The 27,385-nt window shown below is 36.0% G+C and overlaps 1 protein-coding gene across 1 annotated transcript in view; it reads right to left on the bottom strand.

The window, feature by feature from the left end:
- Nucleotides 1-816: 816 nt before the first annotated feature.
- The window catches only part of hs6st3b (heparan sulfate 6-O-sulfotransferase 3b), a 155,365-nt gene continuing 128,796 nt past the window's right edge, over nucleotides 817-27,385 (bottom strand). The window contains exon 2 of the mRNA XM_088603850.1: nucleotides 817-6,746. Coding sequence (XP_088459976.1) covers nucleotides 6,044-6,746 — 703 coding nt within the window. The 3' untranslated portion in view covers nucleotides 817-6,043. The remainder of the gene's footprint in view (nucleotides 6,747-27,385) is intronic.

Genomic DNA, 27,385 nt, shown 5'->3' with positions numbered 1-27,385 from the left:
TCACATCTTCAGTAAAATTTAAAGAACTCCAGGCAGATAAAGAAGCTGCCTATCCTGTCTACAAAATGTGTAGGAAGGTGTTACAGACCAGTGATTCAATGTCTTGAATCATACAACAGTGGCTGCACTTTTTAAAGGTATACACAATATTTCTTACAGCTTATTTATTTATTGGAGTGTGTCAATTTTCTTCCTCTCTTTTTTTCATTATCTGAAGAAAGGGAAAACAGGGAGGTGAGTTGCTGACCAGTCAAAAGTGAATTTCCTTTTCTTATTGCTAAATAGTTACTTACTGTAGATTTAACAACTAAGAAGCATTTCTATTTTTTAACTTTTGGCACTTTTTGCCACATTTGGCACAAACACTGCAGATGACAGTAAGACATTAAAAATACTCTAACAATGAGTGGGGATAGAAAACATTCTTCCTTCTGTATTTTTGTATTGTATTGTCTTTCCAAAGTCAGAAGTGTTGCTTCTATAATGATAGAGCTGGCAAGAATAGACACAGTCTGAACTACCTTACAGCTTTAGAATATACTAAACTAAGGTTATATGGTCCGTGATCAGCAAAGAGGCAGCTACTACTACAATTACTACATGTTTTTAAGTTTACAATTAATTACAACTAGGCAAGACCTATTTGTTAATTACAAATAACAAGACCTGTAGATGCTTGCCTGTAGTGGCCATGCAAAGGTTTTAAAATCAATTTTACATTTTATTTCCTCAAACTGCCTGAGTATTTCTTATCAAATGTGAAGACAGGCTTATCACAATTTAAATGGATGCAAATTAAAAGAGACAGTCAGTCTATTTCTTTTAGTCATTTATTTCTAACTTTTTTAATAGTATTCAATCAGCATTTGCAGATCTAACAGAAATAAAGACACTGATAAAATTAGCAACGTCAAATGGCATCAAGACTCCCTTTTTTTACATTGCAATAATTTAAGTGGGAACATACAATTTTATACATTAAAACAGTACTTTAACAGCCAAAGACCATAGTCATTATTAATAACAGAACTGTAGGCGTTTTTTCTGATTTTCCTCTTTTCATTCAAATGTCCTATTGCGCAAAGTAAGTATAATTGGTCCTTCGGATTGCAAAGTAGTGGTTTATTCCTCAGAGACACTACAGCCACGTTTTCGATAAGCAAAAGAGAAGTCTGTGATGGTGAGAATATTGAGCACTTGAGGAATGTGATATTTAGCATTTTAAATATTGCTCAATTTTAGCCAATTTATTTTTTGCGTGCATACTAACAGTATAAACACTGAAAAGGCATTGAGATTTTTTTTTTTACCACAGTAGGTAAAATTAATATAATGAAAATGGGCACATGATTAGTGAAAGCTCCATAGTTACAAATTACCCCTGATCACAAAGTTACATTTACTTTTCCATAAATCTTTTTGTTCTTTACATATTCACTGTGCAGCTTTATTTACAGACACAAAAGGTAATTGTACACTCAGTTTCTTATATTTCAATTTATACAGAAACCGTGTTTGTAATATATGTTTTTACAATGTAAAATATCATAATAGGTGAGTTAAAAAAAAAACCTTCAGATCAGGATTGTAAGTTATCGGAGGGTCTAGTATCATCTCAATTTTGTTCAAACCTGAGCTCTCAGTTCAGTTCATAGATTGTGTAATTCTTTAATTAACCACTTAAGTATAATACTTGTAAGTTGGCTCTGATTCTTTAGAAGTAACAATACATTTAATTGAGTATTTTGAGTCATTAACTGTTAACTGTAAGAAAACCCTAGGTAATAGCCTGTATATGTATAATTAATGGAAAAAGTAGGCTAATTGTTTAATTGAGTACTCAGGTTGGAAGAAAAATAAGCAGATACAAGGCCCACCAGGAGACTCCTACTTTACCATATATTCTCAAAATGATACTCTCTTGCAGGAGACACCTGATCTGGACTGATTAGTTGATATTCAAAATGAATTAACTGGAGATAGTGGAGCTTGTTTGAACTATTATAAACAATAATTCCATCACCCCTCAAAAACAATAATACAAAGTGTGTGGCCAGTCACTGGAGCACAGAGCTTTGTTTATATTTTTATTTCTGAATGATTTTTAATTATCTTTAATTATCACAGGTTATTCGAAATGTCAAAATTAGTTCACAGTATTCCACTAGATACATTCCTTTAGAAGTATTAAGGTTATGATTGTTTCTCTCCTGCTTAGTTTCAGATAACATTTGTTTCTAGATGCCTTTGTTATAATTAATAAATAAACTATAGAAACATAGGTTCAAATAGGTCTTTGTGTAAAGTGTGAATTTGTTTTGCTACAGTTTTCCTGTGCTTCAAGGTATCTTTGCATACTGTATCAAGGCTCATTTATTCATAAAAGATATAGAATATACCATATAATGAATGAACCCAATAGGACATTAAGATAAAATAATTAAGGAACAAGTAAAGGTTTATTCTATGCTGAAAAGATAAGAAATATAAGAAAAAAAGGTGTTGGGAAGAAGGCTCTACAGCCGAAACGTTGTGTCTCTTTTCTTTTCAGCATGGAATAAACCTTTATTCGTTACTTTGTAGCCTACGCATGCTCACCCAGCTACCTACTGTACTTAAAATAAATCAATATTTATTTATTATTATTATTGTTATTGTTATCAATCATGTTTAAAGGCAAAATTAACAGAGATCATACAGGTACATTTTTTATCAAATGGTAGTTTTACAGGGTTTATATGGTCTTTTTATTCATTAAAGTTATAAGAGAACAACTTTATACAAGGCATCTCTTTTTCAGAGAGGATTTTTGTTCCATTTGTTCTTAAGCCCTTTCACAGGATGAAACATAGAACAGCTCAGGATGATACAGGCAACCTTGAATTGAAATATTTGCTGAGTTTGCTATTTTTTGGAATTCTACTTTATGTATTAGTACAACAAAAGCACAAAACAAAATAAAGGCTACATTTTGGTTGAAAATATTCCTTTTTAAAAAAAATCAATTCAATAAGTAATATGTAAAGAATGTTTAAAAATATTTTTTTGAGGGAATGTATAAATCACAATTAATTAACTTTGAGCCCTGGGATATATAGTATGCTGATACCCAGGGTGAATTCACTGTTAACAGGGTGAAGAAAACCCAAGTTGAAATATTTCTTCAACCGTGAAACTTCAGATACATTATTCATGCCAATAAATTCTTAAGAGTTTTACTTTAAAATAAAGAGATTTTCTGTTGTTCTGACATGTCAACAAACTCAATAGATTAAAAATGCAACAATTTTTAAAATGTAAGATTTTTCTTTTTGAGATGTGAAAACCTGATGTCATCAGTTTTATACTGAATGGAATAAAACTCAGACTGATTTGCTTGACTGGGCAATCTTCCTTTGCTGTTTCATATATGTCCATGATTGACTTCATATTTTAATACAGACAGATGGTGGTTAAAAAAACAACAACTCCCAAGATGTTAGAAAATGTACTAGATTTTAAATTCTTAAAACTGACACATTATAAAGGGGCTGGGTAATTAATGAATCTGATCAGGACTGTTGTTGCAATACAGTAAAGGGTTCCTAAGTCTAATACCTGTACTGTTCATGATTTGACTTTATAATAGTGTTTATGACCAAGAAAAGCATACAAAAATCTTAAAGACAAACATATATGCAATCAAATTGTTACAGTAGCTCATTGATATCATCTATTTGGGAAAACCCCTAGTGGCCTTTTATTGAAAGTACCTTCTTCTAAAATCTAAATACAGAGTATAACTTATTATGATAGACGACATTTGTGTTCTGTGGAATTGTGCAGGGTCTGAATAAAGCAAACACAGTGGGCAGGATTACGTTTCATGATATACTCAGCATGGTGATGTAGTAGAAACAATTAGACAGCTGTAAGCCCTGGAACAAGATACACACTGTTTGTATATTTTCTCAGGCACTGGACACCATTGGATTTCCAAAGTTAGCATGAACTTCATCTTTTGTTCTGATTCTGATTCCAGATCTTTACTCTTAACTGGATTTCTTATAAGCATCTGCAGATGCAGACTGTATTTGACCCCTTGCGGATGGCATTTCATGAAGAGAGTTCTCTAGTTCATTGAATACGTTTCATTTCGGGGAGGTGGGGGAGGCGGTTTGTGAGCACATTTATACACATGCTTGGGGAGCATCCAGAAATGGTTAAATTCCTATTTGTCCATTGTTCCAAATGTAAGGGTAATTTCTGCTTACATTAAGCAATCTTGCTGGATAATGTCTCCATTCTGTGCATTTTAAAGGGGGATCAATAGAGCTGCCTCACTGCTGTTACAGTATGACTCTGGCACAGTGTTGGTGACCTCTGCGTCCCCTTTCCTGGCAGAGTTGGATCCCCGTGTATCTTTAAATTCTGCCTGCTAGGATCTGTGGTGTTAGTGAGGGAGCAGGTGAAGGCTTGCAGTACAGCTGCTGACACAGTTAAAGCCTTGTTGCACAAGTGTTTCCATTGCAGCTGTAGAAACTGGGATTCATTCTAAACGTATGGAGACAGCCATCTGTTGTATGTGACATTTTGGGGATAACTGGAAATTGGGGATGTCCTTGTCAAAAATAGGCATTGTGACATGTGAAGAAAAATCCTTGTATAATGCATACTGTATACTGTACAGGTACAGCAATCACTTCTCAACACCCTTTTATGGTAATAATAGAAAGTGGCAGGGGTTATACTCAGATTATAAAACCTTCCTTAGGATGACTGAATTCAGAGCACAAAAGGATGTACTTCTTCTTGGGTGTTGTCTGGAAAATGGCTTTTTTGTAACAAATTTAATCAAATTTCTAACCTTTGCTGAACAACACTGTGACTTCATGAATTTCCTACTAGCTGTTTGACCATATTTTAGGATCACTGGATCCTTGTTGGTTGTGACATTATTTATGTGGAACTTTTGACTTTTAAGATCCGTATTGCCAGTGGGAGGACTGTGGAGGATTGGAGTGCTGCTGCTGACACAGGGGCTTCCATCATACTGTAGCTGTTTGACCATATTTTAGAGGTCCTCAGCTAGAAACGTACAGTACAGTACAGAGGGGTTCCTATGAGGGAGGCTGGCGTGAGGTGGTTATTTTGGGGAGGGGGGAATAAAAAAAAAAGTTAAAAAACAGCAAATACGAGGGCTCTTTTAAATTCCAAAACATTTATTCATAACTTATCATGGAACTACTACACCACCTAATTATTTTTTTGTTTAAGGATATTACAGAATATTACTATCTTAGTTTGGCGAAATATAATTTTCTCCTTGTGTACGTATTTTTTTACACTCTCTAGATGTCACTTGTCTTAACATTTTCTTTCCTATTATATCATAAAGTAAGAAAATGTGTATTTTTGTTTTGAAAAACGTGATTTTCAAGGGCTCCAGTAGAGATACTGTATTAAAGGATGCAAGGGAACTATGGTATCATCTGCCATAGTACTGTACTGCTGATCCAATCATCTTTCATCTACAAAAAACTTTAAAGTCAAATTGTATTTATCAGCAATACTACTTGTGTGACATCACACTCATTCATACAGTAATTACACTTCTTAAATGCACTGAAGTCACATACACAGATTTTTTAAAATTAAATATTGAGTTAGTGCTATGCTGTCAAAGGAATTGCTCACATGCTGATCTGTCTTCACCCAGAGTCCTTGAATCTCTAACAATGATAATCCGTACCCTCTGCTGGAACTTGGTAAATTTGCTTTTAAGCTTCATTTACTGTACTCTCCACACGCAGTCCCCACAATATACATATTAAGTACTGTAAATAATCACAATAGAAAGCATGGGGAAGGATTAAGAAGAAAAGAAATACATCCATTTTAAAGTTTAAGACAGCAAAAGAGCACTCCAAGGCAGGGTAAGCTGTGTGGCTCAAAGACTTGGCAGTTTTATTATTTATATCTCAAATGATGAAACTCAGTAAAATGTCACACTTAAACTAAAAAAAAAAACTCTAATCCAATCAAGTTTTTTAGGTAAATTCCATCACCACCTAGCTACTTGACTGGTGTAGTCTTCTGTGGTGACCTCCTCTTCCTCCTGCTGCCTTGAGAGGAATGCTTTCTGTTCCCGGAGCAGTCGGCGTTCCTCTCTCCTTTTCTGCCTCTCCTCCTGGTGCTCCCGCTGCCGGGTGAACTGGAAGCGCTGCAGGAAAAGGTCCTTGGCATACTCGTACAGCTGCATGTCCAGGAAGTTCAGCTCCTCTATGCGTCTCCGTGTGGCCTCACTGATATCGACGTTGGCGGCCCGGGTGCTGTTGATCTGCGTGAAGGGCGAGATGAACTGCAGGTTGAATGTCCTCTCGAAGAGGTACTGCGTCTTGCGCTGGTACTCCGTCAGCCCAAAGAAGGCCATGTTTTTGAGGTTGTTTTTGGCGCTACGCAGCAGAATGTCATTCCGCTCACTCTCGTTCATGGACGAGAGGTTGTAGCACCCCACCAGGCTGAGGTCTGCCAGCATGCGGACCTGTCGGTTGTTGGCTAGGTTGTAGGCACAATCCATGAATTCCAGCAGCGTCACTCCAGACCAGTCATCCCCTATGTAGCAGGTGGGCAGCTCATCCTGTGTGGGGGACCTTCCATCACACATGTGCAGAGAAGTCTTCCACGTAGCCCCTCTCTGGACGTGCTTCCATTCACTTAAGTATCGGGATACTGGGTCTCTCAGCATAGTGATGTAGTAGAAGTTCCTAAAAAAAATAAGTGGACAGCTGTAAGCCTTTAATATTGGACCTGAAACATTTGGGTTTTTTTAATTTATTTTACAGTTTACTAATAAACACTTCTTTTTTGCATTTCATAAAATAACCCTCCATTAGAGCAGGACCTGGAACATCTCTGACTGCTCCTGAACAGCATTAGGAAATGAACATGAAAAAATGTAACACAGTATATTCTGTTTTTTTAACACATTGTAGCATATTTGGAATTATACATACTGTACATAAATACACCTGAAACACAGCAGGTAAAAGCTTGGAGGTAATTCAGACAAACCTGAATGCCAACTCTAAATGTCTTAATAGCCAATTTCCTGATGCATAAATAACTGTCACCGATATGCATTATTTTTTATTCTTTTCTGTCCTGTCTTGTTGTTTATTTTACCTATATATTAATCGTTTTCTCTTCTATCTGACTTCTGAAGCAGGATACATTTTATCCATCCATTTGTTAAATACTCTATCCAAATCAAACCCGGACCCTATCTCAGCAAGCAACAGGGATGAGGCAGATAGGATTCCAGATCCATTGCAGAGCACACACAGATACAAACACTGACACACACACTCACAATCAGGGGTAATTTTCCTAGAATCCAATGAACGTATGTCTTTGGACTGTTGGAGGAAACTGGAGCACCCAGAGGAAACCCACTTGAAAATGTGGAAAACATACAAACTCTACATAAATAGTACCCTAAGGTCTGGAACTGAAACCAGGGCCCCAGTGCTATGAGGCAGACTTGCAAACCACTGTGCCACTGTGTCACCCAGGTCCTGATATATATTTTTTAAATTTTGGTGCTTCCTGGGGTAAAGTTCTCCAACATTTCACAGAATATTTCACTTGTTTCCATTACAACTACTGTCCTACAAACAATTTCACCTCTTGAGGCTAGCAACTTTCAGGAGAAGTGTGAAAACAGTTTATTTCAGCAACACAATATGAAAAGTGTCATGGGCTCACTGTGGGAACTCCTTGGTCTGATCTTGATAAATATTTAATGCAAAAGTAATTCAAAAATATCAGGAGCATGAGGGAAAAACATCACATGCAGGTGAATTTTTACACTCTTGAGGAAGTGTCTCTTTACATTTTGTATTTGTGGTCCTGCAGCATACTGTACATGATCTTCACAAAGACAGAGACAAGGTTTCAACCCCATTTTCACAAGCAAACATTGCCTTCCGGAGAAAATAATTTATAAATAGAATGATGGTGGTCATTATTTTCTTCACCACATAAATCACTTTCAGTCAGATGCAAAGAGTAAAAGAGTGAGATACTGAAAACTAATCCATATATTTTTGGGATGTTAGGGATGACTGATTAGGTGATTTTTCATTCTTTTACTTTTGAATGGCTATATAATGAAAGTCTGCTGCTTTGCAAAACTCTTAGACATCTTCTTTACAATAAGGAATTACTGTACTACAGTACAGTATGTATGTAATGAATATCAACAACAGTTATCATTTAAGCTCATCTTTTAACAATGTCAATCAGGTCATAATTGACTAAACTGGGCCAGTTTTAGAGCTTTGTCTGGCTCTGTTTGATGCTGCTGTTTTCTAGAGATCTAGAAACTGCAGACACACCCCCAAGACCATGACTGAATTCCTCTAGTGTTCTCTACTATTACAACAACTTCAATAGTTACTGATACAGCTTAGTTTGAGTGAATAGAAATTATATTAGCTTGTATTAGCTCAGCGTCCTACCAGCTAAAATGCTTATCATCAATTTCCCTTCGTGATCAATAAAGTCTTATCTATCGATCTAGAAACCATTTATTAATCAAGACATTTATCTTTAATTCAAAGAAATTAGAATAAAAACACATTGGTAAATGTACTGGATTTGCTAGCTACTCATGTATAATTAACTTTCAATGAAATCTAATTGGTTCATTTACTGGTATTCCTCATAATTAAGATCATTTGCTTATATCCACTAAGCTAAAAGGCTGATTTTCATATAATAAAACGCATATTTCTCAAGAATAACTGTTATATTAAAACAAAATGGCTAAACATTTCTGTAGGAGGCCATGATAGAGGTTATGCATAGTTAATATGATTTTTATAGACAGGAACACAAAACTAAATATTGAAAAGCACTCAGTAGGTGCTTGCTTAAAAATGAACTGTCATTGGTTTTCAGTCCATCAGGCTTTATTCTAACTATGAACTTAACAGTTTAATTAAAGTAATTATTTGAATAAGAAGTCAGGTTTCATGTTTATAAGTGTTAATCAGCTACTAATTAAAAGTATCTCCAAAGCAGGAGTGCCAAATCTAATCCCATGAAAGGAGTATTCTGTTATTTTTTCAAACCTGAGTAGTCAATTCAAGTAATTCTTTTCTTTGTCACATATGGGATTTTTCTTAAGGTCTATGCTTATTACTCAAAATGAGCACTTCAGTAAAGTACAGTTACATAAAAAGGACCATAATTAGTGTTTTAATTAAATAATTAACCATGTACAAAGGATTACAGTAGGAACAAAAATCTGAAGACTGAAGGATTTGAGTTTGAGGCTCTTGGTGTAGAACTTGCAGAAGTCCACAGAGGTTTGGAATTTCCTACTCCTGCTATTTACCACAAGAACATAAGAAAGGTCACAAACAAGAAGAGGCCATTTAGTTCATCTAGCCCATTTGGTAATTAGTACTGTTCTTGGTTTTCAAAGCATTTCCACACTGTTTGCACTGGTCCCCTCTGGGTAATGTTTCACTGTTCATTTAGAAGAAATCCACCAGGTCAACTTTGTCAATGTTTTTGAGGATTTTGAATACTTGTATCTGGCTCCCTCATAGATTTCTCTCTTCAAGAATAAAATGGTTCAGTTCTTTCACCCTCAGTGAAAGAGTGTCAGTGTAGGATATTTTCTTAAGCCAGTGGTAACATCTGCAGGTAACATACAACAGTTAAAGCACCAATACAGTATATTCAAGAGCTGTGAACAAACAGTTCAAACTAAGTGAAGGGTTAAGTTAATGATTGTGTAATTGATGGTCTCAGCTAGAACAAAAACCAACAGGCTCACCAGCACCAGAACCACTGCCTAAAGCCCTGGAATGTACTGTATCTGATTGTTCTTTTCTGGACAGATTCAAGAGAAGCAATACTGTATCTTTTCTATAATGAAACACCATAAATATTTTTCAACATAATGAACAGACAATTATTATTATTTTCTATATACGATATCTATATTTTGCACTGCATTTGTACACAACGTGAAAGTGTTTGACAGTGTAGTGACAATCAGGAGTTACAATGTACTGTATACATATAAAAAACATCAGTAATTTACTCAAAGCCTCCACTAGTATTTTCTGTTATCATAACTGACTTTTCTTAATATAGGAACAAGTAATAGGTTTATTCCATGCTGAAAAAAGAAGAGAGAAAAAACACAACGTTTCGGCCATGGAGCCTTCTTCAGGTGTAGCTTAGTTTGAGTGAGATAAAACCATCTGTATCGTTTAGCAATCTTTTTATTAAGATTGAGTAGAATCTTTAAAAATGTCAACTCAAGGAAAACTGTGCATGAGCAGTCAATACAAAATGTTATACTAGCTATTCCAGCACATGTACTGTGCATACTGTATTTAACTGGCCCATTGCCAGGTGCCTCTCATCATTGACATAATTTGACTGCTTCAGTATTATAATCCCTTGTAGGCGGTCAAGAATGTTTCATAAGTAACAATGGATTTTTGAAGAACTCTGAAGAATTCATCAAGAACTGTAATTTACATTTAGAATTCAGGAAATACATGATAATAAAATTAGAATGACAACTACATTATGCCCTTCCAAAGAAGCAAATGATGAAACCCATAAACTGTTGCATATTTTAAAGAGTTCTAAATTAATCTAGCCAATCAATTACTGCACCCATCCAGGAGTAAAATCACTGTATGCCACAATATACCTTAATGCTAATTAACTTTCCGCTAAAGTGCAAATTCCCCAATGGCAGCATTTATGTATATTTATAATGTACAGTATGCGACTCCCTCTTAACATATTACCCCCGTTTAAGAAGAGCTTGTTCTCAAAAGCACAGTAACAATCTTTAATCCTCAGAATTTATACATAAGCAAAGTAGAATAGTTCTGCACTCAGTACATCAAAAGGGATCTGGACATTGAGCTCGGCTCCAATGTGACCTATAAGATACTCCTCAATATGCTGCCCTCTGGTTAGCTGCACTCCAAGGAATCACATTAAAGCAGGGAAAACTGCTAAGCAAAGAGACTTGATTATACATTAGTAACAAGGTGAAATGAGTGATACAAATGATAATAAAACAAACATTATTTCATTAATCAAATTTTAAATCAGGTATTAATATTTGATTAAATCATTTTTATTTCAGGAAAAATGAACATTGAAGATCCATTATTGTTTAACATTTTGCGATTCAAAGGTGTCCATGAAATACATTAGGTAGAATTTATAATGACCACTGTGGCTCACTCTGAGAAGAGGTACTCTAAGGGGATCTGAAAATCAGTGGGACTAAGCAAAACAGGCACACAAATGTAGTTGTAAGGCACAATAAAACAGTGCAGTGTTCTTTATTTAAAGTGCAAGGAAAACAAACCATCTAATTGGTCAGGTGACTGAGGATTGCAAGTGATTTCACAAAGCTTTCTGGGGAAGGAGCTTCAACAAACACATGCCATCTTGTCTCCCCCTATTGCAGTCTTACACCATTTAAAAACTGTTAGGTCCTTTTGAAACTTTCATAGGCTTTGTTTTTAGATAACACTAATCATTGCTACAGTACTGTACATGTGTGTACGACAAGGATCACTCAAAAGTGCAATACCTCGGTTCCAGCTTTGATTGGTCAATGGATAAAGTAAGTCTTCTCAATGAAAGGACATGGTTAGAATTCTTGCTTTCATTTTTATGTAATGACAAAAAGGAAACTAAAAACAGAAAAAAAACAAAAATTCCCCATAGAGGAATACACCTTACCAATAAGTCAGGAAATGTCCTTCCTTAATACCTTCTCAATCCTTTGCTTACAGTAGGTAGAGGTGCTTTTCCACCTTGCAGTCTTTTTTCTCAGGTATGTAGCTTACTGACAAAAGGTACAATTACAAGCACACTGCTCTAATTGTAAACTTGTGCTTCCCAGACCTTTTGCATTCTCTCTTCTCTCCTGTATTCTTTACGTTTTTGCAGCAAACACTTTTCCAACCAAAAGTCCAGTAATACTTTGCATTTGTATAAAGCCGAATGTAAAAATTCTATAAACGAATTAAATGATAAATTAATGAAATTATAACTCCATTTTTTTAAACGTTAGGTATTCTTAATGAAATGTAATGCTTGAGCCTGTACTGTGAAATGCATTCTTCACTATTTTTACAGAGCAGCACAAAAGGCACGCTAAAATTTACCTTCACTAAATAGTTACTAGATATACTGTAAGTAATTTACTGTACCTTTTTTAAGTTAAATAACCAGAATTCCTCCTACAGTTAATACTGTACATCCGCGCCATAAATACAAAAGAAATTGGCTTCAATCTTCAGGTGATAACATGAAAAAGGTTCAACAGCTGAAACATTGCGGGGTTTTTTTATTTTCAGTGTGTAATTAATCTCTGCTTCTTCCTTTGCAGCTCTCATGTTTGACGCAGCTCCCTGTTCTAGACCCTTCAGTTTACAGTACTGTAAGTGCATTTTTTATGTGATTTTGGTAAACACCATCTCAAAACCCGATAGGACATTAAACTGGAAATAAAGAAATGAACCGTTCTAAAAAACGACACGTTCAGCCAGCCACTAGGCCATTGTCTGCATTTTCATCAATCCTCAAATATATTCGTTTAATTGCAAAAGCTCCAAAATTCATTCTGCCTAAGAACCCAGATGAACTTGGAGTGTGCCGCTTCATTTAATTGAAAATTGGAATGAGCGTCAGAGCTTAAAGATTGATTAAACCTTATGGTTCGATTTATTAAATGACACCCTCTCCATCTGAAAAATTAAAATTGCATTGCCTGTGTAAGGGACATATTAAGGAATTTCTGACTTTTCAGGGTAAGTAATAAATCTCTTACTTGCATTTATAATTTACAACTGTCATAAACTGGCAGAATCTGCAAAAAGTGACTAAAATGATACACTGATTCAGGAGCACACAGATCTCTATAATGAAATATTAGTTTGGTGTGGACAAATGGGTTTTCCTCATATATTTAACCCAGTTCAATACAACATATCACCTGTAACTCTAAACTCTTTTGAAGATCATTACATGTAAAGTAAAGATATTTGAAAAACCTCTTTAATCAGTCTGCGCACAGCAGCAGGTGATTGATCTGATCAAATGATTCTTTATTAATTCATTATATCATAACCCCTGTTGCACACATATTGATATCCCCAAGAAAATGAGGTGATTAGTATTATTACTGCTATTAAAAATTATTTTATTTCATATGGTGTCTTTTGTGTCAGGATATCTCATAATACTGCACCTACTCTCTCGTTAATAAGAATTTGAAATTAATCATCTGTATGTACATCATTGTGAGACAAACTTATAGAAGAATAGGTGAAATGTCAGGTTTAATTTTTCGCAGTTCAAGAAAATTTCTTCTTGCTGACAGAAAATTCTCTTTTTCAAAAGACTGGGGAAAGCTATCCCTGATGTTTCCTAATTTTCATTAATTTCTTTGCTCATCCTTTGTTCTATCTTTTCTTCTCTTATCTGCTGTGCTGTATAATCTTTCGGTATAATTTACATTTGCAGGTAGGCTCACAGTTTAGAAATCAATCAAATAAGATCTGGCCAAGGAAACATACCTTTTCAAGGAAATATAACAATGCAATAAGAATCTATATAACAATTTTGGAATTGTGTGTCTTTTATACTGTAATGTTTCTGTGTAGGAGTCCTACTGTAAATTGCTTTTGAACACACACCATTACCAGTACAGTAATGGAACATTAAATGAAAGGATGTCTCCTTGACCTCAAAATGGGTATAATGGAATTGTATATCATAGAGACAGAAAACTCTAAATTCTGAATGTACTGTAGCTGTAAACGTAATTCAATCAACAATTTGACTTTACTGGAGTATAAATATATCTGTCCTTGATTACAAATTGGCCATTATTGTCCAACAGTCTGTGTAAAAAGACTCATGTCTTGCTAAATTAAACAGATGTGTCAGTTATTAACCATACAGTATCTGTAACCTCTCTTGAACAAAATACATGTTCAATCTTTGAATGCTTTCATGGCCCATGCTTTGTTTTGAAACACCGCGTTATTGAACAGAATTTTTAGGTGAAGGTCAAATTCTAATCTCACACTTACACTTCTCTGCAAATAAAATAATCCTGGCTGAACATGGTTCTGCACACATCTTTTCTAGTACTCTGCATTTTGCTTTGCATTGCTGGGACCTTATGGGACCTTTCATTATGTTCATCAAGTTGTTTTCTTACCACTTTATCCCTCCACTGCAAACAAGTAGCTCTGTGCCCACCATTCTGTCTTTATTTTTTCCTTTTAGGTCTCCTGATGTCAAGAAGCCTTTCATAAATTCCAAGCAACTGTGACAGCTGTCCCTATGGCAGTTCCCCGCCCCCCACTTCCCTCTCCTCTTCCTGCTCTTGCCCGCTATGTTTTCCTTTCTTCCCCCTTCTCTCTCCATTTCTCGTTGAACATCCTATACTGTGTCTAAAGTCCCACTCTTTATCTGTTGTTTTGTCTCTCCTTTTTTTCTCTGTCCACTGCAGGAGTTCCCAATAGCTGACTCCAGCAACGCCCTCCAGGAGCGAGCACACAGCATCATCTGCACTGGAGCTGGACTTCCTCATTTATCCCCACACTGTTCCTAGCCCTTGGCCCTAAGTAGCTACAGCAATCGGTTCCCCCCTCCTCTCATTTACAATCCACCTTTTTTTGGTTAGCCTCCAACTGGTCGGTGTCGGCCCCCTTTCCCTTCCCAGTTCTTCCAGCCACATACAGTACATACCTGATTCCTTCTGTTTCTGGAGTTCAGCTTGGAATACATTCTTACCCAATATATCTAACGAACAATCGGCACATCTTTTCCACTCTCCACGTCAGGCTATTTTTCTGGGCCACCACAGCATTTTCTGTCTCATTTGCCAGTGCTGCTCCCTGCTATCTACAGTTCTCTTCCTGATTTTGTGTTTCTGAAAATACTCTTCTGCTGCACACCACTGAGTTCCAGTCTCCCATAAACTGCACATATTTAATCAGCATCTACAGTAGGAAACCTTTAAAGTTCAAACTCTTAATAGTTTCAGCAGCATAGGCTTATTGTAGCACAGTGCTACAAAATAACTTTACCATAATTTTATACAATCATTCTAACACTGAAGTATTGTATAACACGTGAGCTTTCTGGGACTTTCAGGGTAAGCAGAGGAAACGTTTTTCAAAAACTTAAATTTATAGGGTAAGCAAAAATGATTTTTTCAGTCACTCAATACAATAAGTATGAGAATTATGCATTAAGGGTGTGAAAAAATGGAAAGAAGTGGCAAATATAGGTTGTTCAATTTAAAAGTAGGAAATCTGAAACCCAAAGGAAAGTAATTACTGAGAACAGGTGAACAGAAACGTGGCAGTTTCATATGACATGTTGGTATTTATAACTGGGATAATGGCACTTCAGAGATGCTGTTTGCTGTTTTTGTGCCTGGGTAACGCTGCCGTCTTGAGGATGGATGGACCATAGGGTGATGAAGTGGATCTAAATAATTGTTTTAAGCACCTGTCAACACTTTAAGTATAGACTAAGTGCTTCAGCTTATATTACTAACGAATATAACAAAAAAAGGGCGGTTAAAGATTTTCAAGAGCCCCAGGTTGCAACTCTGCTCATTTACTGCTTCAGCAAGCAGTACTCCCTATGACTCAAAGATTAAAGAGCTAAAAAACAATAAGCAGTGAATAAGTCAATGAAAAATAAACAATTGGGTAATCAGGTGTTACTCTTTAATAGCAACATTGTTGGTTTTTACCATTAAAGATGCCTCTCCACGGTTTGATTATCTGAGGAGCTCTGTAGTCATAAGCAGGAGTTACTGAATACTAAAAAAGAACATTAACAGCAAAACATGCTACCAACTGTTAATATAGGGCACAATCGCAAATGAAGAGATCAGAATCAATGGATGGACTTTAAGAAAAAGGAAGTGTCAGAGCAATCACTAATTTCTTCAAAATGCATTTGACAACCATTCTAAGTACCATTTCTGAATTTTAGAGTAACAGATTTTGTTCCTCCTGTAAAATTAATGTTTTCTAGGGTGGTGATATGGAGAAATGGTAAGGATCTGGATGCTATGAGTAGTGGCTGGTGGATTCTTGTCCAAATCTTCCCCTGTACCCTTGAGTACAGTACTTTACGTAACCTGCTCTGCAATGCTGCTATAAATGAATACCAGAATTTGTATATGAAAAGGGAATGAGATGTCAAAATGTAAAGTTTTGCCAAATTAATGATAACATTTCTTTATCGCCTGACGGAACAAAACATCAAAGTGTGAAATTTAGAATTGTTTGCTTTAAAAGTGTTACAAGTTTTCCACAGTTCCTTTAACTGTTCATCATATTACATAGAGCACTCTTGGTCACATAACTAAAAGCAGAAGGTGAAGCTTTCAAAAAGCCATAAAAGTATTCAGTCAAAGGATACAGTTTTGTTCTAAGATGGTAAAGATATCACCAAAAGGGATGTTTATGAATCACAGGTACAGTCATGAGCAAATGTTTGCACTTCCTCTGCAGTGTTGTAAAAATCTTTACACTTTTCAAAAAATTAAATGATGGTTTACTGTAACTGAGCAGTTTTTCCATTCCTTTACATTTTATCATAGACTCTTCACTGGAGTTTAAACAGACACTGTAACATAATGTTCCGACTAGGTCCCACTTCTACCTTATCAAAATCTCATGGGGTTTACGAAATCACTGGCTGGCAGCAGAAACTCTGGATAATTAATGGGTAGCTTTGTTGCTAGGATATTGAAGTTCCACAGAGGGATCTTAATGTCTTGCTGTTTTTCAGTGTAAATCTCTGAATGAAAAATGACTATACAGGGGTAAGTGTCCAGCATGTTATAAACATACTCTTTCACTCTGTGAAATTGCGCTGCCTAGACTGTAAGTGGTGATTAGCACCCTGCTGGCTACAGCTGTAGTCAAGCTCTTTTCCTTGAGTAGGCGGATATATAGACACTACTTCATTAGCCTATCTTTAGGACATAAACACATGCTGTAAGTGTTACAAATACATTCAAACATCTAAAGGTCAGGCATGAGTACTTTTGGTGTCAGAACATATTACTTTCAAAGCTTTTAGGGAAATGCATCAGAGCACTGCTTTTTCAAGATGCTTTCAAGCTCACAACCCTTTTTCCAAGCATAAGAGATACTTTGGCAAATATATTTTGTGACATACAGTAGCAGAAAGTAGCCAATTCCAAAATAACTGTTTTTTGGATGATTATATCTTAAGATGATATTGCAACAGGAATTGGCTTTTCTAAAACATAAAAACTTTAATCATGTCTATCCAACCATCCATTGTCTATCTGCTCTATAAAATACAGGAACACGGGTGAGCTGGAACCTATCCCGGCAAGAAACGGGCGCAAGGTAGGATACACCCTGGATGTGATGCCAGTCCATCACAGGGCACACACACACAGACAAAAATTCAGATACGCACACTCACACTAGGGGCAGTTTTCACAGAAACCAATTAGCCTACCAGTATTTAAAATTAGCCTACCAGCACTTTGGACATGGGGAGGGTGGGCTAAAAACTTCATGCTGATTACACCCCAGACAGTGCTGTGAGACAACTCTAACCACTGTGACACTGTGTCACCCTAAACTTGAATAATTAACTGAAAATAAAAATCAGTTACTGTTGTTTTTAGAAGCGTAAACTAGTAGTATGGCACTTGCCACTGCTTCCTCAAACATTTTAGGTCCTGGGCTGATTCAAATTTTAGGCATCTTCTGTGTGGAGTTTACACGTTCTTCATAAGTCTGCATGAGTTTTCTCTGGGTGCTCCAGTTTCCTCCCATCTCCCAAAGACATGGTGTTTCTAAAATGTCCTGTTTGTGTCAAGCAATAAAGTGACATCCTCCCCAGGGTGCAGTCTTGATTTGTGCCTTATGCTCTTGCTGTGAAGCTTATCAGGATTAAGAAGCTTTCTTGTAACTAATGTACAGTATGTCTTTCGGAATACTCTAGATTGTACTTGAGAGGGGAATCGCAGGCAATCTCATAATCAGAAATCAAAGCTTTATGATTCAAACTCTTAGTGTACTTAATAAGGTGCCTACTGTAACATGTTGGGTGGTAATTTAAAACAAAATATAAAAAAGTATTTAACTCAAACTCCAGCAGAATGTTGCTTTATCACAGATTGATAATGACTGTAAGACCATATTGCCTCACTGTAGGTTGCAGAAATCTAATTCCAGGACCAGCAGCAAAACTCATTTGGAGTCTGGTTTGAAAACTGTGTTCATAATTAAATTTAGGTAGATTATCTAAAAGCAACAACAGTACAGCATAGTTAATGTAGCAAAAACAGGGATTCCACATGATTTATTGTGTTTAAATTAATACTGGATGTTTTAATGAATATGCCACCATTCCAAAACACATTCTTATTACCTTAATGTAAATCTTTCCAGAACCTAATATTCTTTGATTATATAAACCCTAGTCTGTTTAAAAATATCACGGACATTTTAAAAATTCATTATACCAACCCTTTTCAACAAAGGGTGAAATGTATACATATTTACACAAGCTGATTCCCTGGCTTGTTTCAAGATATGGCTGGATGAGACCCTGGGATAAAAGAGCTACAAGAAACCAAACAAGACAGGTGGGCTGAATAGTGTCCTCTCACTTTCACATTTCTTAGGTTCTCATCTTCTTAAAGATGAGGGCTATTTCACATTTTTATTCACTTTGAAGGTTGTGCTGGGAAATCATTGTGAAGATATCCATCTCATCTTAAAATCATTAAGAATTTATGAAAAATTACTATGAGAAAAAAACCACTTCAAAATTTATAGCGTAGTTAGAGACATAACTCTTATGAAGCAAAGTTCTTTAGAAATTGTCTGTCTATTAAATATTTTGGTAGTGCCTTAGGGAGAATATTCTTCTTATAAGAATATGTCAAAGCCAAATGTCCCTATTTTGCCTGAGCATGACCTTATTCATAGAATATTGCACAATTATAAAACATCAGAACAGGTGCTATAATTTCTGTGATTATACAGCACGCTCGAGATTGTAGTGTGTATGAGAAGTAATTAATTTCCTTGTCTTATACCACAACCTCAGTGACTCTCTCTAAACACTATTGGAAAGACAGGTAAATAGAAGAAAACAGTACTGTAGATTTCAAGGACAAGAAAGAATGTTGCATGACAGCACAAAGGAAGAAGAAATATTGTATTGACCTGCAGAATCCCTGTTTTGCCAGGGAAGGAATTCACGTGAAGAAGCAACAAAGAGCAATTTATCTAAACTGACATGAGCAGAACAACTAGCTGTGTTCTAATTGTTAGTAATTAACCTAAATGGCAGAACTCACTGGCTACAAAAGTAGGATCAGTCCCATTTCTACTTAATTGCACACGCACTGAAGGAAAACGGTAGATTTAATCCATTAAATGAATTATATACTGTAGGTTATAGACTTGTCCACATCTAGCTCAACTATATTACAAGTCCTGGATCTTCCTGAGGTCCTAACATAATATATGAAAAAGGACTGATACAGAGGATAGGTGAATCATCAAAAATAAGTTGCACTGCAAAAAAATAATTATTGTTCCTTATCCAGCAAGCAGTAACAGTGCTTATGAATATATAGTTCTGCCTCTATGACATTGCATACAAAATGTTATATAAAAAAATGTTAAACAAAACGTTGAATAAAGAAAGCAAATGAAAATATAATCTAGTTAGAAAAATCTAAGTATAAAAAAACCTGAAAACAGAAGTTCGGGAGGATGTTCAGGTCATAATGTCATGCACTTTCTCTCTCCTACGTACCTCTCTCGCATCCCACCCATCTATTGTACACCTATTCAACAGTTCCCTGGCTCTTTCCTCACAAAAGTGAGGGGGGTTAATGCAGCCTTATCCCTGTCCCTAGGTTGCCATTGCCATCAGCTAGACGAGTCACATCAATTACTCTCTCCACATCTGGCCCGTCTATTGCATCCATTAAAATCTATCCTAATTACTAATTCTGTATTTGTCATGGATGCTCAAAAGATCTTCTGCAAAAATGTATATCCATAAACATAGCACGTATCTGAAGACAGGGTGTGCTGAAGAAGAGATGGGCTTTCTCCACCACTGAAAATCTTTCTATGGCAATGACGATGGGGATTATACCTGAATGACATGGGCACCAGGCATCAGCATTCAAGGATCTACAATGTACAGAGAAATTAAAGTCAAATAGAAAGGATGAGGATCCAAACAAAATCTGTAAGGAACAGGGAATAGAGTTAAAAAAAGAACCCAAGGGAAAAACAAAATTTCAACAGACCATCAAAAAAGAGCTTATGCCTAAATGCCAGGAACAAAATGTGAGAGATTGATTCTACTGCATTAGCATGCTGTTATGATGTAACTGGAATCACAGGGATGTGGCTAATGTAGAATGATGCAGAAGAATTCAACATTATTGGATACACAGAGGTCCAGAGAGACAAGAAATATGGAAGAGGTGACGGTATAGCACAAAGCATTACAAAGAATCGGGCACAAGAATGTTACCTAGACAAATCAAGGGTCTCATAATCCATATGAGTCGGACTTTCAAAAGGCTTTTACCACATGAATTCAGATATCATTTTTCATACAGTACATTCTTCTATAATGAAACCAGGAATGCATTTGTAAAACAAGAAGTGGCTGTAATGGAAGATTTTAACAATTCTAACAGTTTGTAAAATAAAACATCAGGAGCTGAAACTGAAAAAGTAGACATGAATAACAATTGCTTTCTTACTCAGTATTGATCTAGTTTTTTCCAACAATAAAGATAGAGTAAGTCAAGCATAGGTGAGAAAACCATTAGGGAACTGTGATCATAACATGGTTCATTTTTAAGTTTATTTGTGCAGGTGGAGTCCAAAACTAATACAGTATGTATTGTTTCAGGAATGCAGCCTATGAAGGAATGAGACAGAATTGTAACCCAAAAAGTTGAAAACATTTAATAAGAAAAATATTAAGAAAGATTTCTATAAAATATTTAAAAGAACCAGAATCCAATTAAAGAAGATGAGTACTCTAATTGTAAGTAATAATTGTTAATTGTAAGTACAGGCAGATAAGGATATTAGAAAGTCCAAGAGAGACATAAAAGCATATTGAAATAATGGATACATTATTTTTTCAGTATTATAAAAGAAAAAAAGTAACAAGTCTCAAAAATAATAGGAAATCTTTAGACATTGAAAGGGAAATGTCAATTTTTTATTCTTCTATTAGGTAAGTGACTGAGGATAAGCAAGCCAAAATTCTATATCACATAATATTAGCACAGAATAGAATGAAACAGGATGTAAAACAAACAGGTTTCCAGGGCCTCATGGTATTCCACCGATTGTACTTAATAAGTGATTATTTTAAGTTATTAAAATAAGTGATGTTATTCATCGGCCATTAAAAAAACTCTTCCAATAGTCTCTCAAGACAGGGGTTGTACCAGTGGTGTAGAAATATGCTAACATACAGTAGTACCCATTCAGAAAAAGATTTTAGACCAATTAGCTGTCTATTAAACAAAGGGGCAAGGGAAAAAACAGAGCTAAACTGTTTTTGAGAATCCACTAGTTAGCAGTAGGATTGAGGGCAGCCAAAAATCAACACTTGGCAAACAACTTCCAGATGACACTTCATGTGGACACCTGCAGAGAGCAAAATGGACCAGCAGAAACATAAAGTATAAAATCAATAAGATTCAAGAAGTTATCTATTGAAAAGATTTAAATGGTAAATGCTGGCAAATAATTGTCATCTTCTAAACAATATGTGTAAGGTGAACAGAATGAAAGGATATATACTGTAATTAAAAGTACAACATTTTTATCAAGGAATATCATATTAAAAATTTGTAACCAGCTAGCTAGGCCTACAGTAATTTTAAATGCTGTACACACTTTTGGTCAGCACAAAAAAGCAGTATATTATTGGTCTGGAATCAGTGCAGAGAAGAGTGGATAGATACATCCGCTCTTCCTTTGGAAATTCAAAGGAATGTCCAAAAAATCAAAAAGAACCAAAACCAAAAAGATAACATGAATATTAAGGATCAATAACTAATTTCAGCTCATTTGTCTTTTTTAAAAATGTGCAGAGAAAAAAAAATTGCACAGAAGATAAACTATAATACTGAGTAATCATGGATACTTTGCTGCAGTGTGTCCTATTGAATTACAAGCGCATAAAAGAGTAGATATGACCTGGCAAGAGCCTTTAACCTTCTTGTGGAGACTGTACTTCTGTCTGCTCATGCCCTTTTCTTCCCTTAAAGTTTGATTTCCATTGCTGAAAGGAAATTTCAAAAACGTCACCCTTAAGCTTACTAACCTTTCAGTTAAAGGTTGCCTGCTTAACAGAACTATTGATTGTATCACACATGCATATTTCTGTGACATTTCTACTTACAGTATGTTAGGTACAGAAAACATTTCTTTTTTTAAAAAAAAGGTGTTTATCGGATCATTTAAATCTCTTTTTTTAAATGTACAGTAATTGTCAATTGTCAAGTGCTCTGGGCTCTGTCAGTTTTGTCTCTAAGACTCTCAGGTCTACAGTCCTATGATCCCTAGCTTGTGTTTCATTTGGATTCCTGACCTCACTTTGTCTTGACTTCCTGGATCACCCCTGATCTTATTATGGTCCTCTGTGGACTTGGCTTGGCCCCTGCTTGTTTATATGTGGATTCTCCCTGAGGTTTACTACAGTGTCTTTCTGGATCTGACCCTCACTTCACCCTGACCACATCTTTTGCATCCTTGTGCTTTGTACTTTCTGCATTACGAAGTTGGCTTTGCCCTTGACCTCTGCTCTGAACTGTATGCCTAATTCCCTTGACTTCCTGTCTGTGTGTGGCGGTGTGTTTACTGCCTACACTGTACTCCTGGTTTCTCTAGCCAGCTGGTTCCCCACCTGCACAAGGCTTCACCTTACGAGTTCCTTAAGCAGTGGTGTATTACAACATGACTGCAAGAGGTGAAGTCTCTGACTTTGAAAGAAGGATGATAGCCGAAGAGCATTTCACAGGAGCTTCAGTGACCATGACAGCTCAACTTGCTGATGTTTCACAAACAATTTTGTGTGAGGTGTTGTCAGCATGGAACTCTGAGAAGCAAATGGCTACAGTGGGCAGACAAATGTACAGTGCATGCACAGTCTGTCATAAAGTCAATACAAATATGCACAATATGATATACATAAGAAATTTGTGGTACAGTTACCAAAGATTGATGAGATTTTAAAAATTATTTGTAGTAAGGTTTTGAAACTGGTCATGTCAATACAGTAGAGCATGAAGAGCATGAATTATTAGTGAAAGAAAAAAATCATAGGTCATTTTCACCCATTTTAGATTGGCTCTGGGCCAAATCAGGGACATCTTTTCTCAAGAGTGAACACTCCCAAAATGAAAAATGGCCCTGGTCAGATCTCAACTTAGGTCTGCTTCTAAATGTGGCCAAGGTATAGCAACTGTAGGACCAGGGTTGATCTGCTACTGTAAATGAACAGGAGATGAACATGTCAAAACCAGAAGAGTCCCAGATAAATGCTAGGAATACTCGATGACCTTTAATCCTCTTTCCCCATATAGCACTCAGCTGGTGTGGACCTGGCACACAAAAAGGAAATGAGCACCAGCTGAACAGACACACCTGTGCAGAACCAATCAGCACAGGGATAAAGGATACACTAACAAAGGCTGATTTGTGGTTTGCTGTATAACAAAGGCTAAGACAAAACCAGAAATCAGGAGCTTAAAGAAATAATTTCAACCTTTGTTTAGAGAAGAAGCTGGACCTGAACTTACTAACTTCATTTGTAGGAAAGACCTCTTATTTGTTTTGTTTTGATTTATGTACAGTATGCTGCAAAACCATCTCACTGCCCAGCCTGGTGTAAGAAAAATAACAAAGTTAGCTAAAACTCTAAAGACAGAACTAGGCTCTCTTTTTGGTTTTGGTTTGTGTGCCTTCCCAGATATTGTTAAAGACCCCAGTGTATTTCTTCACTTACTTTGATCTTTGTGCACACTCTTCCTTCAAGGGCATATTCACACCTGGGTCCTTTGCGTTCCGTTTTCCCAAATTGAGTTCAGTTCATTTCGTGTGGGACCACAAAGCAAATTTTACAAAAGAATTTAGCCCCCTTAATAGTTATTTTAATTGAACTGAAGTGGGACTTTTCAGTGATAGAGTGTCCTTCTGCCTTCTTATAAACATGGAAAATCCGATTGAGATGAGAGATGGTACAGTATATAACTTTACATTTGTTTTCATTTTTTATTATCAATAACTGTACATTTTTGTTTGATTTTCATTGTATTGTATTGCATTTTTTACAATAGTTCTATAGGGGTCCTGTGAATTTACTGGGGCAATTTATAAATTGTAGCAGTAATAATGAGGTGATTCGTTATGACTATTAGAAAATCATTTGATCAGCGACACACACACACACACACACAGATTCAATATACGAGATACATTTATTAATACATAAAATGTGCATTTAAAACATACAACAGTCTGCCTGGATACAAACGGCAGATCTTACTCTGAGGGTTATCAAAATACAAGGTACTGTATATAATCACGAAGAGATACAAAACACAAAGAGATACAAACAAAAATATGCTTCAGTGTACCGTTCGGCTATACTATTGTTAATCAGTCTACATCAGCTACTCAAAAGTACATACATTACTCATATAAATTGAATTGGTATCAACTTGTGTTGAGGTAACAATTTAATTCTCGAGATGCAATGTAGAACATTGGGTTTATTTATCCATTTTTTCCTGGCACGAACACCAAAGACCAGCAAGCGGCTGCATCCAATCGCTGCAGCATTAAATAGGTGTAGTCCCAGCTTCCTCTGGCTCCTGGCCAACCAGTCGGGATGCAGCTTGGAGTCGGACGAATTAGGAAGAGAGATTTCTGTTGTGGCGATGCGACCAACAGTGTCTCTCTCAGAGACGTACTAGTAGTCCGACTGACTAGTAGAAAGTCTCTATGCAGAGGGTGTCCGCGGGTCCAAGCAAGTCACTCTTTAGGGGGAAGAAACTTGGTTTGCTTTTGGTGTAGCGCTGCTGCTGAATAAAAATGTATTCAGATTGTCGACAAGAGTCCAAACGTATACTGAACTGAACGGTGATCAAGCGAAGCATCCACATAGGCATTGGCTAGCGATTCATGTATGGGCATTCCCCGGGCCGACATTTTGCTGAAACAAGGTTCCAGTCCCTATAAAGACAACACTGGCTGTCGCATAATTGTCTCTGAGGGTGTAAAAATTGGCCGGAGAAGCAAAGTTTCTGAGCTGTGCAGTATCTCTTTAAACCAGAATCAAAACCAGACAGGTGATGATTGGTCGAAGGTTTAGTGGGCATTTCAGACCCATGTGGGGTTACCACGCCCTGCAGGTTCCAAATTGGTTGCTCAAGGTGAGAGATGACTAACAATGACCTCTGACATCTAGGACCGCAATCCAAATGTTCCCAAGAATCTCACAGACAGATAGGCGCCAGGAATGGCCATTGATCATGATAGCCATTTACAGTACTACTTGTGTTGATACCCCTTACTTATTCAGAAACAGTTTGACATGAGCACAAGTTCAGGCAGTCACAGAAGGATACAGTATTACTTGGGAGCTTGTAAACTGTCCATTCTTCTACTTCTACCGAAGCCTTCATTATCCATTAAAAACAGGACTTACCTTGTCATAAACAGGAAATATTATGCAGGTGAAAGAAGGACAACCTTGTATTATTTCTGACATCAATCTCAAATAATAACCTGGTATCAGAAAGAACAACAATATTTTGTATCTGGGTGACTGATCTACTCTCCAAACCATCAAGCAATGTTAGAGGCATCCACTTTACACAGTTTATGTGGTGGCCACAGAAACATAAATTCTGTCTTTTCAATAGTGAGCTACATACAGTATTAATTAAAGTTTTAATAATTAACAAGCAGTCTGAAGTGACACTTAGGTCTGTGCCTGCGTTACTGAGTGAATTAAGGACTGAGTCACTGACTGTCATGACGATGGATGTTAAAACCATGGTGACTGTTTATCTAATCAAGTGGTGACAAGTATATTCTGAAAAGAAGAGGGCCCATAAAGTAGCCCTGGGGAACAATGTCACTAAATACTTTCTGTATGTCACTATGGACTTACTGTAATACTCAAGTATATATCATATATCAGTTTATATCAGGGGATGTATCAGAGGATATATCAGTTTCAACAACATGGTTGAGCGGTTTGTTCTATTCTCAGATGGCTTTTTTTGGAAAGAAGTACTAGATTTTCCATTTTAAATGTTAAATGTTGTGACTAAATAATGATCTGTTTGTAAAACATTACATACTAAGAGTGAAGGTTTTGTCACATCTTACCACCAGATCATTATTTGTCACAAACTTTAGTGGGAGTATAACCAGTTTTAAGCATTCACTACACGTTCAATGAGCAGTATTTCCAGTCCACATAAAACATTACACTCATATTATTTAGCCTTTGAAGTATTCATTACATTTTAACTCAGGTTCTTTTTTAAGAAACAAAAATGAATCTACATTAAATAGAACATCTTATTATGAGAAGAAAATCTGAAAATATTCAGAATCCCCTTGCTGGCTGACATGAACTTTTCTAAATTTTCTGACGTTTTTCTTTGAGCTGGCCAACTGTGAAATTGCTGCCGAATTGAAAATGTTTGCAAATCCATTCTCTCCACACAGTCTGGCAAGTTGTTAAACATGTCATTACACATTCATTTCAGTTTTTGCCACGTGTCATTAATAATTAATTCTGTTGGATTTGTAATCGTGTTTTATAAAATTTGTACCCTAAATCCAACTTTTTGTTTCATGAAGTAGTCAATTAAAGTTTCTAGTTTTAAGGTAGAGTAGGACCTAATAAATATATGGTACCAAATGAACAAAAACACCAGCAAATGTAACCAATACTAATTATGAGGATTGCTTTATTCCCTGAAGATGATTAAGTCTTCAAGAATTTGACCAAAGATCTGTTGGTTATAAATAAAGCATATATAATAATATTATTGATAAAACTGTTATAAATAAAAAAATATATGAATATGTTTTAAATAAAACATCTATAATCATTAATAATGTTATTAACAGCTAATGAGATTTCAATGGAGTTTTTCTTTTTTGCCTGCGTTATTAGTGTAATATGTGTATTTCACAGCTCTTTGCAATACAGTAATATTCTATGCAATTTGTGA

The sequence above is a fragment of the Lepisosteus platostomus genome, chromosome 2 (genome assembly GCF_059453375.1).
Source record: "Lepisosteus platostomus isolate fLepPlt1 chromosome 2, fLepPlt1.hap1, whole genome shotgun sequence".
In the NCBI taxonomy this organism is placed as follows: domain Eukaryota; kingdom Metazoa; phylum Chordata; class Actinopteri; order Semionotiformes; family Lepisosteidae; genus Lepisosteus; species Lepisosteus platostomus.
This window is presented reverse-complemented; position numbering and strand designations above follow the sequence as displayed.